The 16,903-nt window shown below is 43.1% G+C and overlaps 1 protein-coding gene across 4 annotated transcripts in view; it reads right to left on the minus strand.

Annotated features, from left to right (window-relative positions):
- The window catches only part of sema6a (sema domain, transmembrane domain (TM), and cytoplasmic domain, (semaphorin) 6A), an 89,919-nt gene that overhangs the window by 53,944 nt on the left and 19,072 nt on the right, over positions 1-16,903 (minus strand). For all 4 annotated transcript variants that reach the window (XM_079896503.1, XM_079896505.1, XM_079896504.1 and 1 more), the window contains exon 2: positions 912-1,032. In XM_079896503.1, coding sequence (XP_079752629.1) covers positions 912-1,011 — 100 coding nt within the window. In that variant the 5' untranslated portion in view covers positions 1,012-1,032. The remainder of the gene's footprint in view (positions 1-911; positions 1,033-16,903) is intronic.

The raw sequence follows: 16,903 nt of genomic DNA on the forward strand, positions 1-16,903 counted from the left end.
AGGAGAGGAGGTGAGAGGAGATGAGAGGAGGTGAGAGGAGAGGAGCGGAGGAGGAGGACGAGAGGAGAGGAGGAGAGGAGAGGAGAGTAGAGGAGAGTAGAGGAGAGGAGGAGAGGAAGAGAGGAGAGTAGAGGAGAGGAGAGGAGGTGAGAGGAGGTGAGTGGAGAGGAAGAGAGGAGAGTAGAGGAGAGGAGGTGAGAGGAGGTGAGTGGAGAGGAGGAGAGGAGAGGAGGTGAGAGGAGGTGAGTGGAGAGGAGGAGAGGAGAGGAGGTGAGAGGAGAGGAGGAGAGGGGGTGAGAGGAGAGGAGAGGAGAGGAGAGGAGAGGAGGAGAGGAGGTGAGAGGAGGTGAGAGGAGAGGAGGAGAGGGGGTGAGAGGAGAGGAGAGGAGAGGAGGAGAGAGGAGGTGAGAGGAGAGGAGGAGAGGAGAGGAGGTGAGAGGAGATGAGAGGAGAGGAAGAGAGGAGAGGAGGTGAGGTGAGAGGAGAGGAGGAGATGAGGTGAGAGGAGGTGAGAGGAGAGGAGTGGAGAGGAGGAGAGGAGTGAGAGGAGGTGAGAGGAGAGGAGGAGAGGAGTGAGAGGAGGAGAGGAGGTGAGAGGAGAGGAGAGGAGGAGAGGAGTGAGAGTAGAGGAGAGGAGGAGAGGAGGTGAGAGGAGAGGAGAGGAGGAGAGGAGGAGGTGAGGTGAGAGGAGGAGAGTGAGAGGAGGAGAGGAGGTGAGTGAGAGGAGGAGAGGAGGAGGTGAGGTGAGAGGAGAGGAGAGGAGGAGGTGAGGTGAGAGGAGGAGAGGAGGTGAGAGGAGAAGAGGAGAGGAGAGGAAAGGGGAGAGGAGAGGAGGAGAGAGGAGAGGAGGAGAGAGGAGAAGAGGAGAGGAGGTGAGATGAGGTGAGAGGAGGTGAGACGCAGTTACTCACAGTTGGCGTGTGACACACTGATGGGCTCTGTGTCTTCTGGGAAAGCGGCTCTTGCCGTCTGAAGAACGGAGAAATACAGCAACAGGGCCTGAGACCGCATGTTTGACCTCTGAACTTCAGCCTGCGGAGGACACACACACACACACTTTTATCAAACACAGCTCACTTTAAATGGCTGAGCGGAATATGCGTCAGATCCACAGACTGGGTAAAACCCCCGTAGTGTTTCTGAAGCCCAAAGTGGGCGGAGTCGGCCGTCGCCATCTTGGCCGCGTGTCACTACCGGATAAACGCAAATGTGCAGCGAGGCGGATTAGCTGAGGTGATGTGACGCTAACGCTAGCAGACAAACGGCTAGTAGTGACATCAGCGGCAATCCACCTGTCACTCAAGTGGCCACGCCCTTAATTATGCAGGACTTTAAGGCTTATAATATAATTTTAACAGATATATAAAAACATTCATCCCCTCACAGTCGTCATGAAGAGCAAAATTAGCTTTATAGATCAAAACCACTTTTTGAACCAGACTGTGTGTTTTTCTGCTGTAAAGTTGGCCATTTTAACATGGGGGTTTATGGGATTGACTCTCTTCCGCAGCCGGCCTCTAGTGGCCAGTGGATGAACTGCAGTTTAACTCTCTTCAGGGTTGACGCTTGGTCAGATCGATCGCAGCACTGAGCATCATGGGTAAGTTACTGCTGACACAGACCTCGGCCAATCAGAGAATCAGGGAAGAAGCAATCTTCATTACTGCAGCTCTGATTTACACGCTGACCTCTGACCTCTGACGGGCGCCTGAGTTTCCCTGTGCAACAAATTACTCTACAAATCACAGATTCTGCAGCTCTTCTGTTCACATGGAGAAAAAGTGAGTGATGAAACGCATCCGCTCATACACACACACACACACACACACACACACACACACCAACACACGTTACATTCATGCGTTTGATAGATGCTTTTATCCAGAGCGACTGACGTTGAACTCATTCACTGGAAGCGAACACAAGATCTCTGTGTTATAAAGAATAAAATTATTTTATTTTTTTATAAGTGCTAATATTTCTGCATTAGTCCTGCGTGACACACTGTATCCCACAATGCAACCTGCTCCAGTTCCAGTGTGAAGAATGAATCAGTGATTTTCACATCTCTCTCGACTCATGATTTAATCACACTGACAAAAGGTCAGACTTTTGAACACAAATGTCACCATGAATTCTTATTTTTATGGAATATTACAGTGTTTATCATTAATGATTTATGGGTGCACATCAATATAGTGTTAATAATGTTGACTCAGAATCAGTTCCTCTTGCAGCGTCTCTTCTCTTCTCTGATGATGTGGGCGGGGCAACCTGTCACTCACATGAGATCAGCCAATAGCAAACCACAACCATCCAATCAGTTCCCCACAGACACAATCAAGCCCCGCCCACTTGTGCTCTTGTTCCAGAAGCGTCTCACTCGATATACGACACAATAGAGGAGAAACGACCAGCGTAACGTCAGTCTCATGCATTTAAACTGTTTGTTTGTTTGTAGTTAAAAGCCATGTCAGCATCAGCGATTTTTATGGCAAGACAGAGATTAAAATGTAGCAAATGTGTTCTCATAATCCATGAGCCATCGACAGAAACACCACACTATCAGATTAAACTCAATGAACACATCACACACACACACACACACACATGATGGATGATTGACAGCTCTTCCTCCAGAGGAGTGTCAGGCCTGTAATGAATTAAAGCTGTAATTGAAACGCCAGTAAATGATGTTTGAGCCGTTTCTTCAGAGAAACACACTCACGTTAATAAACCAGAGGCTGTGAACATGACACTGACCAGCGCAAAGGAATTAAACGAGACCAGTCATTACTGTGAGAGATTTTACTAGAAAAGGGCCGAACGCAGAAACAATCCCTCTTTTCTTCATCACGAGCTGCTGAATAACACACTCCTGCTCTTCTGTCACACACACACACACACACACACACACACTGGTGAAGGAGAACGACGACAGATTTAAATAACACAACCTTCTCCGTTCCTGACAATCAGAAGAAGAGGAGCAGAATCATCTGCACACACACACACACACACACACACTCTAAAAACGGTGTCTGAAGGGTTTTTAGATCCAACAGAGAATATTCACACACACTTCAACTCAAGTCATCTTCATTTATACAGCGCTTTAACAATATAGTTTCACAGCAGCTTTACAGTGATAACAGGAGATTACAGTAACAGAGAGTGTTTAGGCTTTACAGCAGATCTAGAATAAAGTTATTGTCCAGATAAAGTTAGTTTTGATTGGTTCACTTCCGTTGTAAAGATCATTAGTTATTAACTTAGGGGCCGCTAACACACACCGTTCTCACAGGAAACAGAAACTTTAATGTGTTCTGGACATTGATTCACACACAACAGTGTTTGAGGCTCGAGAACACACACTCTGAAACAGAAAAGGAAGTTTTAAAATTTAGAAAAGCGTGATCATCTCCGTGTAAACTTCAAAAACGTGAATCTGTGAAATGCTGACGGCGCACATGCGCATCACGTGTTCAGTCTATAGATATGATGAGCGTATGAACTTCAGAAATATTAAAACAGAAATCACAGAATTTAGTGTATGCAGCTGTTATTCGATCAATCAGACGACAGAATCATGATCATCTGATTCATAAACAGCAGAAGCGATCGCTGTGAGGAACTGAGATCTGTTACACAGGAGCTTCTGCTGCTTCAAACTGAAGTGTGTTAGAAACGACACACACACAGACGCCGAGCTCAGTCGCTGTCCTCGACTGTTCCAGCTCTTCTTAATTGGATCCGATGCTTTAAAGACTCGTTCTCAGTCACTCACTCCTTCATCTGTAATCTTCTCTAATCAGAGGCTCAGCGGCCGAGAACAACACGAGCACACACACACACACACACACACACACTCGCACAACAACAACCTGAAACACATCACCAATCAAACAGACATGATGATCTTCAGACGGAAGCACAGCCCTATCAGACACTCATTACTTTAAAATGTTAATGTAAAATTATATCAAATAAAATGTAAAAAAAACTTAACCCAGCTAACAAAAAATATGCTCTAGAAAGTTATGAAAATATTATTTCTGAATGTTCAATATGTTTTTTTTTAAATGTTTTAAAAGCATTTTCTCTTGGTTATGTGAATGCTAGAGAAAACATTTAATTGTATCGTTCTTCAAACATTACTGGAACGTTACTTTTGAATGTTCTCTGAAACAAGTAACACTTAAAAAACGTTAGACGAACATCCAGCTAAAAGGTTCCATGAATGTTTCCATAATATTTTGAGAACATTATTAAAGACCAGATAACTGTGAAGGAACGTTCTATTAACGTTACTGGAAGAACGTTTATGTTCATAACTTTGAGAACCTTGACAGAACCTACGAAAATAACTAAAACTGAAACAAAAATGAATAAATACTATTTAAGACATTCAAAATAAACAACAAAACAACAACAAAAACTAACTGAAATTAAAATGAAAACTCAAAATATATAAAAACTATTAAAGGGGTCATGACAGAATTATCGAACTGCCTTGATCTTTTGAGATAAACGAGGTCTTTGAATCATTAAAGTCTCCCGGTAGTCGATCACTTTATCTCTTGAAACTCATCTTTGATCACCAAAATGACAAATGTAAACGTTTTTCCCTTGAAGAAAAATTCTTCATGCCTTAAAATATCTTGAATGTAACTTGACCCGCTCGCCTCATTTAGTATACGCGGTTCTATGAATATGCAAATTAGCCCCGCCTCCACTCACTCACTCAGCTCAGAGATCCACTGGTTGACGATCACACGTTGATCTGATTGGTTACAAGGTAGTTTGTCATGTCAGAAACACCAGTGATTTTGATATGGCGAGTGTGTGTTGATACTGTTTCCTATGCCGTGACGTTAGCCAATCATAACAGTGTGTGTGTTTACTGACAGCCTTAAAGGGGCCGCGCATTAAAAACTGATCATTTCAGACAAACTCAGAATGAGGGCTGAAAATAATCGTTTTTCTGCATATATATTTGTTTTTACTATCATTGTAAGTGAACCTCAAGGAACATATTAAAATAATAAAAAAGATCCATGTCCTAACCCCTTTAAAATAACTATAATAGTGAAATAACACACGTTCACACAGGAGCTTCGTCTCATCTTCTCTTTCTCCCGAGGGATTTCCACAGCGACGGCTGTTCAATATCTCATTTCTCTCCTGCGTCAGAAGAGGTTTGTGATGAGACGCTCCTGATATCAGCTGTGTCATGTCATTTTTCTAATGGAGATTTCTCATTAATTTAGCGTCTGGATCATAGATCACAGGTCTGCGTTTCCCTCAAAGGTTAGTCGTCTCAGTCCAAGCGAACACACCGGTGCGGGAGAGAAGCATCTAAACTCAATTGCTGTGTTACGTGAGCCGAATACAGAGTTTACGGAGCAGATCCGCTCCTTCATTAAAGCCTGTAATTTAATTGTACACTTAGAATAATTGGTGCTAATTTGAGGCGCTCTTGAGGAGAATGCAGAGAGTGACGTATAGAGACAGAGAAAAACAACAACAATAGCAGGAATCATTATTCAGGACGGAGGAACATGTTCCTGAGTTTATACAGAGAAGAATCAAACATAGAACAGTCATGTTTAAAATCATTTCGGGAGACATGGATGAGATCTCAGTTACTCTCAAACATCCTCTTTCATGATGAGACGTGATAGAGTTCATATTGACTTTCCAGTGCAAACTTCGATGATTTAAATTATAGTTAATCTATCTTAATTAGAATTATACAGATACAAAATCAAGGAGCAAGGTTGTATTACTGTAAGAGCTATGATAGATATGACGTGTTTATAGACCAAAACTTCCGGTTCCGTCGTCCTGAAGTCGATGAGTTCTGTGTCGAACACGAGCTCAGGATATTCTCATGTTTTACTCGACGGCATTACAAACATTGCAAACTATTCTTCTAACTCTTAAGTGTTTTTAAATAAAGACTAGAGACGTTGAAGTCATGCAACCGTAGTTCGTTTACAGCCAGCGTTTAGATCTACAGCTTCAGGCTCCAAAATTCATAAAAGATTATCAAGATGCATAAAAAGATGATAAAGAATAATTTATGTAAGAATCATAAATGTTTGTTGGTCTCAGAGCTTATTTTCTGCAGTAATCCAAAGAAAGCCAGTGGGAAAATCCTGTTGGGTTTTTGTCGAGGGAACCAGTGATGATAAACCTACGAAAATACTGATGTTTTATTAAAAGATCATGCTGTTCTTGAAACCTCAATATTAACAGTTTGTTAAACGAGCAGCTTTATCATAATTACAGTAGAACATACAGTACCAGAGCAAATATTAGTGTACATGCAGGCCTTTGAACACTGAGTTGGACAATGGCAGCAAAAAGACTTGATTCTGGAGGAGATGCGTGAGAGATTTCGTTTTCGATTCTGCTCTCGATTTATCATTTAAAAAAAAAAGATTTATCATTTAAAAAAAAAGAAGGTAAAAAACCAAACAGATATCATTCACATTTAGTCTTATTGTAAAACATTTAACTGTATCTGAGTATCATGAACAGAAATCATCAGGCTGAAGAACTCTTACACAAGGAGCGTTTGCCTGTGGTTTAAAAACACCAGAGAAGGACAACTAGCCGAACTAATATAAACTTCAAGGCAAGCATTATTAAAGACAAGTAAACACTCAGTAATTAAAAAAGAACAAATAAAAAATTAGCAATCGCAACAAATAGACACAACCGAACAAAGAAATTATTAAAATAAACAGTGTTGTAAGATTTTCAGGTGTTCAGGTGCAGAAACTGTAATCAGATGTAAGATAACACAGATCTTTATAAATAAAGGGCCCTATCTCGCACCCAGCACAACTGACTCTGTACAGCGCCGCATGTGTCATTCCTATTCTGCACCCGCGCACAGCGGACTCTTCCCTCCACAGATGCACGTCGGTAAATTAGGGAATGAACTTGCGCTCCCGGGGGCGGTTCAGGGAAAAGAGGAGGCGTGTTCCGGCGCAAACGTTCCCTGGTGCTATTTTGCAGTTTCAGAAAACAATCCCGCCACTGACCAGGAGAAACCTCGTCTAACGTCAGTGGCGCATGTTATTCAGATGCTATTTTAAGGGCGCATGCTTGGCCATAATGTAGCTTGTGCACAACACACACACACTTTGCTTCTCTCATCTACACAGAGGCAGCAGTTCACATTAGGGCTGCACGATTCTTGCTAAAATGTGAATCACGATTTTTCTCTATGGGAATTGAGATCACGATTCTCTTGCACGATTCTCATTTTTTCAACCAAAATGTATTGCACTTAAGTACAAAAACAACAACAACAACAACAACAAAAAAAAAAACACAGAACAGATCAGTATAATAAAGTACAGGAGTAACAAAAACAATTGTCTCTTTTCTTTATTTTAGACCCCTTAAAGTGAATAATTTTAAAGCTTTATGTTGTTGAACATAAGAGAACATTAACATATACAATAATAAATAAAAATAACTAAATAGAACCTTTGATTTTTGCTCCATTTGGCACAGAATGTACATAGTACTTACATCTACTGTGTTTACGGGAATACTCGACTTGGCATTTTGAAATATTTCTGTTTATTTGGCCGTTTAGGCGCGCAACCGGAGACAAATGCTTGTCCGTGTTGCGCTCGGAGCGCGCGCACAGCATCCTGCATCAGTTCTCTTTCGCGACTTATCGCGCTTTTTATATTTCATTTCAATATAATGCACATCCTGCTCTTTTCTTTCTCATTCATTCACGTTTTGTTTTTAATAACTGTAAACAGAATCATCAACTGAAATCTGCGCGGATTATCAAAAATACAACACATTTATAGGACATAAAAGAGTCTCTGCAGCAAAAGTGAAAGTAAAAGCACAGCAAAGCACGCGTTTCAATTAGGATATATTAAAGTTTATATAACCTACTTTTACATTTTCGCTGCTGTTCTAAAATGGTTTTCGCCATTACCTTAAACGCGCTGCAGCTGCTTGAATCCAGTGCAGGAGCTGTATAGGTTACAATTTTCCACATTAACGTAAGCGGTTAGTTGATTGCTGTGGTGACTCGTGGCTCTTTGTCAAAAAGCCAGGTATGGCTCGCGAGCCATAGGTTCCGTTCCCAACCACTAGTGTACACGAATCAATAGATTAAATTACGTGACCTTAACTGCCGTGTCGTGATGTCGGTCAGTCATCACAACCCTATTTTGTTATTGTGTGAGTGTGACCAATAACGCGTGAATGCAGCATGATCTGAATGCAGGGAAATACCCGCAAGTGAATCGCCATCATTAAGAAATGAGATCGCATTTATGTCAGAATCGAGATCGTGATTTTTTTTCGATTAATCGTGCAGCCCTAGTTCACATTTTTGCAAACCATACATTATTACAAGGAACAATATTACCACACGAGGGAAATCATTGTTGTGTCCATGAAGATGTGCAAAATAGGCATAAATCTAGCTTACACATTTACCCAAATTATCATACGCCTGTTTAACCGAAACAAATCTATGTGTGTTTCTCCATCCCCAATGTCACTTCTCTGTGTTTTACGGCCCTGACGAGAGCGTCGGTCTCCTCGGCTGTGAACCGCTCCTGGCAAATCCGCCGTTATAATAGCAATCCGACATGGAACAAGCGCGCCTGCTCTTAAAGGGAATGTGAGATGATGCTCTGATTGGTTTATTTCACGTTACGCCCAAACCACACCTATGAGTAATGAAGCGACTTCAGATCAACACATTTTAGATTTGCGTCGGGCGCAAGAGTCATTTATCCCGCCGGTATAATAGCAACAGCGCCCGAGATCCGCCCACAAAGTTACTTGCGTTTCGCGTTTGATACTTGCGTTTCAGATCGTTAAAAAGGGCCCAAAATTTACATTACAAATATAGTTACAAAAGATATTCAGTCAAGAACTAGTGAATTGTCTCTTTGTCTTGTGTTGTTTGATGAGTGTTATTAGAGACGGCAGCAGGAATATTAGTGTTATGGAATATTAGTGTTATTATAGAGCGGGAATATTAATATGGAATATTAGTGTTATTATAGCGGGAATATTAGTGTTATTATAGCGGGAATATTAGTGTTATTATAGAGCGGGAATATTAGTGTTATTATAGAGCGGGAATATTAGTGTTATTATAGGGAATATTAGTGTTATTATAGAGCGGGAATATTAGTGTTATTATAAACCGGGAATATTAGTGTTATTATAAACCGGGAATATTAGTGTTATGGAATATTAGTGTTATTATAGAGCGAGAATATTAGTGTTATTATAAACCGGGAATATTAGAGTTATTATAGAGCGGGAATATTAGAGTTATTATAGAGCGGGAATATTAGTGTTATTATAGGGAATATTAGTGTTATTATAGAGCGGGAATATTAGAGTTATTATAGAGCGGGAATATTAGAGTTATTATAGAGCGGGAATATTAGTGTTATTATAGGGAATATTAGTGTTATTATAGAGCGGGAATATTAGTGTTATTATAGGGAATATTAGTGTTATTATAGAGCGGGAATATTAGTGTTATTATAAACCGGGAATATTAGTGTTATTATAAACCGGGAATATTAGTGTTATTATAGCAGGAATATTAGTGTTATTATTGTCAGGCTTCTGGGAGGATGAAGTAGGAGACGAACACGAAGATGATGAATTCCAAGGTTTTAATTCTCAATTATAACAGATAACACAAAAACAGGGAGCGTGTGCTCAGAACAAGACTACCTAACATGAACATTGACCGACAAGTGAAGACTGAAACACTCAGGGCTTAAATACAGGGGAGAACAGATCAGGGAAACAAGACACAGCTGACAAGACTAACGAGGAACCAGGTGATACAAATGAACTAATGAGGGTAACCATGGAAACCAAGGAGTGGCGGGAAAACAGAACAAAGGAAGACATGTGACCAGTGACAAAAACACTCAAACAGAACAGAACTGTGACATAATTCCCCCCTCCCGGTAGGCGCGTCCTCGCGCCGTAGACAGACCAACAAATAGGGTGGGAGGGTGGGCGCCCTGGAGGCTGACAAGGGCGTGGCTTGGCAGGACAGGGAGCCTCCAGGGCGGAGCTGGCAGTTCAGGTGACCAGGGCGAAGACAGCCTTTCAGGCGGCCATGGCGGAGAAGACCCCTTGGGTGGCCATGGCGGTGCGGACCCTTCGGGTGGCCATGGCGGAGACGACCCCTCAGGTGGCCATGGCGGAGACGACCCTTCGGGTGGCCACGGCGGCGAAGACCCTTCGGGTGGCCACGGCGGAGAAGACCCTTCGGGTGGCCACGGCGGAGAAGACCCTTCGGGTGGCCACGGCGGAGAAGACCCTTCAGGTGGCCATGGTGGTGAAGACCCTTCAGGTGGCCATGGTGGTGAGGACCCCTCAGGTGGCCATGGCCCCTCGAGTGGCCAGGACGGAGCCCTATGGCCCCCCCCCAAAAAATACTTGGGAAAAGTCCCGGGTACCAGAGAGGGCTCGGTGCAGGGCAGCGATGAGGGCTCGGTGCTGGGCAGATCCAGCGACGAGGGCTCGGTGCTGGGCAGATCCAGCGACGAGGGCTCGGTGCTGGGCAGATCCAGCGACGAGGGCTCGGTGCTGGGCAGATCCAGCGACGAGGGCTCGGTGCTGGGCAGATCCAGCGACGAGGGCTCGGTGCTGGGCAGATCCAGCGACGAGGGCTCGGTGCTGGGCAGATCCAGCGACGAGGGCTCGGTGCTGGGCAGATCCAGCGACGGGGGCTCGGTGCTGGGCAGATCCAGCGGTGAGGGCTTTGTGCTGGGCAGATCCAGCGGTGAGGGCTTTGTGCTGGGCAGATCCAGCGATGAGGGCTTTGTGCTGGGCAGATCCAGCGACGAAGAGAGCTCTGAGCTGGACAGGACCAGCGGCGAAGAAGGCTCTGAGCTGGACAGGACCAGCGGCGAAGAAGGCTCTGAGCTGGGCAGGACCAGCGGCGAAGAAGGCTCTGAGCTGGGCAGGACCAGCGGCGAAGAGGGCTCTGAGCTGGGCAGGACCAGCGGCGAAGAGGGCTCTGAGCTGGGCAGGACCAGCGGCGAAGAGGGCTCTGAGCTGGGCGGAACCAGCGGCGAAGAGGGCTCTGAGCTGGGCGGAACCAGCGGCGAAGAGGGCTCTGAGCTGGACCGGACCAGCGGCGAAGAGGGCGCTGAGCTGGGCAGGACCAGCGGCGAAGAGGGCTCTGAGCTGGGCAGGACCAGCGGCGAAGAGGGCTCTGAGCTGGGCGGAACCAGCGGCGAAGAGGGCTCTGAACTGGACAGGACCAGTGATGAAGAGGGCTCTGTGCTGGACGGGACCAGCGGTGAAGGCTTTGAGCTGGACGGAACCAGCGGCGAAGGGAGCTTCAGGGTCGACGGAATAAAAGAAAACAAAAGCTCTGCGGGCATGACGCTGTCTGTCACAGGTGCAGCGGGCATGACGCATACTGCCTTGGCTTCGGCAGATCTGGCGTGAAGTGCAGGCTCGGCTGGACTGGCGTGACGTGCTGGCTCGGCTGGACTGGCGTGAAGTGCAGGCTTGGCTGGACTGGCGTGAAGTGCAGGCTCGGCTGGACTGATGAGAGGAGGGAGATCAGAGAAGTCATCATCTCTGGAGATCTGTTTGATTCTGCAGACGACTGGCTCAGGTTCTGGTTGGACGTGGGGATGTTGGTGCTGAAACAAGTGTCTGGCCCCATATCGCCCATATCCTCCCCTGTGACCTCCACGGATCCCCCTGAACACAGCTTGGCGGGTTCCCACAAAGGCCTGCTTCCAGATCTCCATCTTCCTTTCTTTTTATTTAAGGTCGGTCAATCTGTCAGGCTTCTGGGAGGATGAAGTAGGAGACGAACACGAAGATGATGAATTCCAAGGTTTTAATTCTCAATTATAACAGATAACACAAAAACAGGGAGCGTGTGCTCAGAACAAGACTACCTAACATGAACATTGACCGACAAGTGAAGACTGAAACACTCAGGGCTTAAATACAGGGGAGAACAGATCAGGGAAACAAGACACAGCTGACAAGACTAACGAGGAACCAGGTGATACAAATGAACTAATGAGGGTAACCATGGAAACCAAGGAGTGGCGGGAAAACAGAACAAAGGAAGACATGTGACCAGTGACAAAAACACTCAAACAGAACAGAACTGTGACAATTATAGAGCGGGAATATTAGTGTGATTATAGAGCGGGAATATTAGCATTATTATAAACCGGGAATATTAGTGTTATTATAGCAGGAATATTAGTGTTATTATAGAGCGGGAATATTAGTGTGATTATAGAGCGGGAATATTAGCATTATTATAGAGTGGGAATATTAGTGTGATTATAGAGCGGGAATATTAGCGTGATAATAGAGCGGGAATATTAGCGTTATTGTAGAGCGGGAATATTAGCGTTATTGTAGAGCGGGAATATTAGCGTTATTGTAGAGCGGGAATATTAGCGTTATTATAGAGCGGGAATATTAGCGTTATTATAGAGCGGGAATATTAGCGTTATTATAGAGCGGGAATATTAGAGTTATTATAGAGCGGGAATATTAGTGTTATTATAGAGCGGGAATATTAGTGTTATTATAGGGAATATTAGCGTTATTATAGAGCGGGAATATTAGCGTTATTATAGAGCGGGAATATTAGCGGGAATATTAGCGTTATTATAGAGCGGGAATATTAGCGTTATTATAGAGCGGGAATATTAGCGTTATTATAGAGCGGGAATATTAGAGTTATTATAGAGCGGGAATATTAGCGTTATTATAGAGCGGGAATATTAGCGTTATTATAGAGCGGGAATATTAGCGTTATTATAGAGCGGGAATATTAGAGTTATTATAGAGCGGGAATATTAGTGTTATTATAGAGCGGGAATATTAGAGTTATTATAGAGCGGGAATATTAGCGTTATTATAGAGCGGGAATATTAGCGTTATTATAGAGCGGGAATATTAGCGTTATTATAGAGCGGGAATATTAGAGTTATTATAGAGCGGGAATATTAGTGTTATTATAGGGAATATTAGCGTTATTATAGAGCGGGAATATTAGCGTTATTATAGAGCGGGAATATTAGCGTCATTATAGAGCGGGAATATTAGGCTGCTGTCACTTTAAGAGCTGTAGAGTTACACATGTGCTCAACACTGAAAACAGAGTCCCATGCGTGCTTGAATTGCTTAAAGTCAAAATAAAATGCTCACAAAGGAAGGAATAAGAAGAATCGAAATTTTTATTTTATAACAAGTTTTCGATTCCTGACCCTTCACCCCCGAAAGCGAAGCACCTGCCGGCCCTGTTCCTCTACGGGTGACTTCTCTGAGTTCAGACCTGATGCACGCAGAGCTCCAGAGGTTCTGAGGAGTGGATGTGCTGGAAACGCTCAGACACAAAGAGCCTCACAGCTGTCAGCAGCATCTCCGCGCTGAACGCCCGCTGTGAGGATTATGCTCCTTTCCAGATAAAACGCTGCAAAATAAACAGCAGCGCTAAAGCAGCTTATGCACGCCAGAAACTGCATTCTGATATCGCAAAGTGGAAGTTTTGACTTTAAAACAGCCCTTGAGGATTCCTGACGGAGAAAATGAGCATCAGCTCACCGTGAAAAATCATGCCAAGGCCTGGAGTGTGTGTGTGTGTGTGTGTGTGTGTGAAGAGCAGAACAAAGAGCCGTTATCACATCAGCGGCAGGGGAACGTTCATTATAAACCTTCGACTGACGGGAATCCAGTGTCCTCTGAACACACACACACACACACACACACACACACACACTGACACAGAGTGTTAAAGGCTCGCTTCATTCTGTCCTCATTTACTCGTCGCTCAAACCTCGATAACTCATCTCTACTCACGAATCGCTTTCACCGTTTATAATCGAGCTCTAACTCACACATCCAGGGAAAACGTTTTTAAATAAACACTGATGTGAAGACCAAACCAAAAACTATTCAGACACCAGATATAATTATTGATATTGTTCCACTAGTGTGATCAGGACACTATAGTTCACTTCTGTAAGTGAGGAGAGCAAAATAAAGTAAACTGTGACATATTACACCCAGATATTCTTCATACAGAGACTACCAGTGACACTGATTGGGACACTTTGAGCTGATCATGTTTTGCTGAAGTGTGTTGTCTTTAATTGCTAATGCTCTTTTTACACACAGACTGAACACAATGAAGCATTGCTTGGTGATTGGTTGAGCTAAACTGGTATTATCTAATTGTGTAGTTAAATTTAACAGCTGACAGATATTCAACATCATTCATGTGTGAGACAGTCTAACAGAAGGACGGACAAAACCAGTCAAATATCAACTGAGTTCTGCTCATATTTCATTACCATTCTCTAAACTATAGCGAATAAACTGATGATGTGAGACATGTTGAAGACGTCTGAATAAATGTTGGTTGTACTGTAAATAAAACCAAACTCATGTAAAAATGATCATCAACAGAACATCATCCAGTAAGTGTTTTCAGGAGTCAAACATATTTAATTTGAGGAATAAATGTTTTTTTCCCAGAGGATCTCCAGCTATTAAACTCCTCAAATGAGCCGCGGACACAATCTGCCTTCCATTATCATCTCATTCAGACGCTTTTGTCCACGTCGTTTATCATCGTTGACCGAACGGGTCATTCTCTGTCTCCGCGCTGAGATAATCGGAGCGTCTCTGACGCCGTTCACGCAGACGTAATATCCATCAGGATGAATCCCAACATCCCTCACTGAGGGCTGCTATAGATAACTACATCTACAATCATTTACAAAACAACAACAACAAAAAACAATAACATTTTTTACTTGAAATAAAATGAACATTAACTGAAATTAAATATAAATAAATGTCTAATAAAAATGAAAAAACAACAAAATTACCAAAACTTTAAGAAAGAAAGAAAAAGAAAATGGAAAATGTTGGCACACCTCCGCTCCTTAAATGGGAAAATAAATGAGTGTTCTCACCAAAAGTGACATTTCAGGCTCTTCATCAATACAAGAATATCTGAATAATACTAAAATATCACGGCTGTGCCTGTTAAAGCTTCTCACTGTAATTTCTGATGAATGAGATCGCTGAATAATGTAAAGCGGCGTAATGGGATTGAGGAGCTGCTTAAGTTCAAATATCCACTCAACTAATGAATCCGGCGCAGATCATCCGCTCTCAGGGAACACCGGGATCCTTTATTTCCTTCAGGAACAATGAGAGACGCGAGCATGAAAACATCCCTGTATCCCTCATGAAGCACAAACACAATCTCCAGAAACAACATGATTCACCGCAGCTCCTTCTGGATGTTTCCCTGTGAATAACTGACTCTGACCTCGTTAGCATTAGCACATCCGTGTTTATCCGCGTCGTTCTGCTAGTTCCTGCTAACCTAATAAACACGGGAACACTGAGACTCGATGCGTGTTTACTGCACTAGATTTGAGATGTTTTATTACTGATATTCTGCACCAGTTTCCCTGGAAGTGACGATTTACTGTAAAAAATGATCGTGATTTTAACGGTAAAAATGCTACGGTGAAAAACGGTTAATTGGCTAACAGAAAGTTTTCATACTATATACGGTGAATAACTGTGATAGATCTAACTGTACACTTTACAGTAAAATACTGTTAAATCTACAGTTTTTGGACGTGAAAAAGAACAAATTATTGTATAATTTACAGTAAAAAATAACGTAAATTGACATTCCCACAATTCCCTGCACGACACTTCACATTTGATGTATTTTTGTTGAAATAACTGTTTCTTCATAGTTTTTTCTAATCAGTTATGTACATTAGGGGTTTATGTTGCATTTAATGGTGTTAAATTAATGTTTACTGCATTTTTTTAAATGTCATGTGTGTTACCATGATGGTGTTTAGTGTGTGTGTGAATGACACTGTGTGGATTCTATATAATACTATTAACTATCTCGAGGAAAAGCTGCTTGTGACTGATCATGTGACTCTCATCAGCGCTGTGATTGGTGGGTGTCAGTGTATTACAATGGTACAAAACAGATATTAGTACTTCAATATGTCGGTAAATTAACATTACATCAGATAATGAAATACATTGTTTTACTGTAAATTTAAGTTACGTCTGTAAAACCTAAAATGTTGCTACCGTATTTTCTACGTTAAATTTCTGGCCACCACAGAATTTCTCAGGTTTTTTACCGTAAATTTACCAGATTTGTTTCCCAGTGTTTTCTTGAACACATGGGATGGAAACACTGCTTTATTAACGCAAATGTTTTCTCATCCCACTGGTTTGGCGTGTTTTCCTCTAAACAGGAAACACATGAGGACACACAGGAAGTCAAGACACCATCGGTCACATGACACCTCCAGCGAAGAGTGAACTTCTGAGATGCACAGAGAGTGTGTGTGACGTGTGTGTGTGTGTGTGGGCCGAGGTAAATCCCAGCGCTGCAGATTAGAGTCTCTATCTGAGGGAACAGACGCCCCTCCAGCGCTGCTCCTTTATTTCCCTCAACGGGATTAAAGCCATGAATCCGTCAGCATTCCCATTAGCACTGCGACGCACGGGGAGTTTCTTCAGCTACACTCACATTACACTCTTTTACAGTCGTGATGATGTTTCAGGCTCTACTAGAACAGGTTTTCCTGCTGTAATGTTGATTATTCTCCTCATATTCTCCACTGTTGCGGCTCCTCTCTTCCCAGTCTGTCAGTAACACTCTGTTTACTTCCTGTCTCTATGAAGCCCCTCCTCCTGAAAAGCACACTGTGCTCTGATTGGTCGGCTGGAGCAGTGTGTTGTGATTGGTTGAGCGCTTCGAGTGTGTTTGGGAAATGACCCGCCCCTAATTACCATAACCGCCAGTTTAACACACAACTAA

This window comes from Squalius cephalus (assembly GCF_949319135.1).
Source record: "Squalius cephalus genome assembly, chromosome: 16".
Classification (NCBI taxonomy): domain Eukaryota; kingdom Metazoa; phylum Chordata; class Actinopteri; order Cypriniformes; family Leuciscidae; genus Squalius; species Squalius cephalus.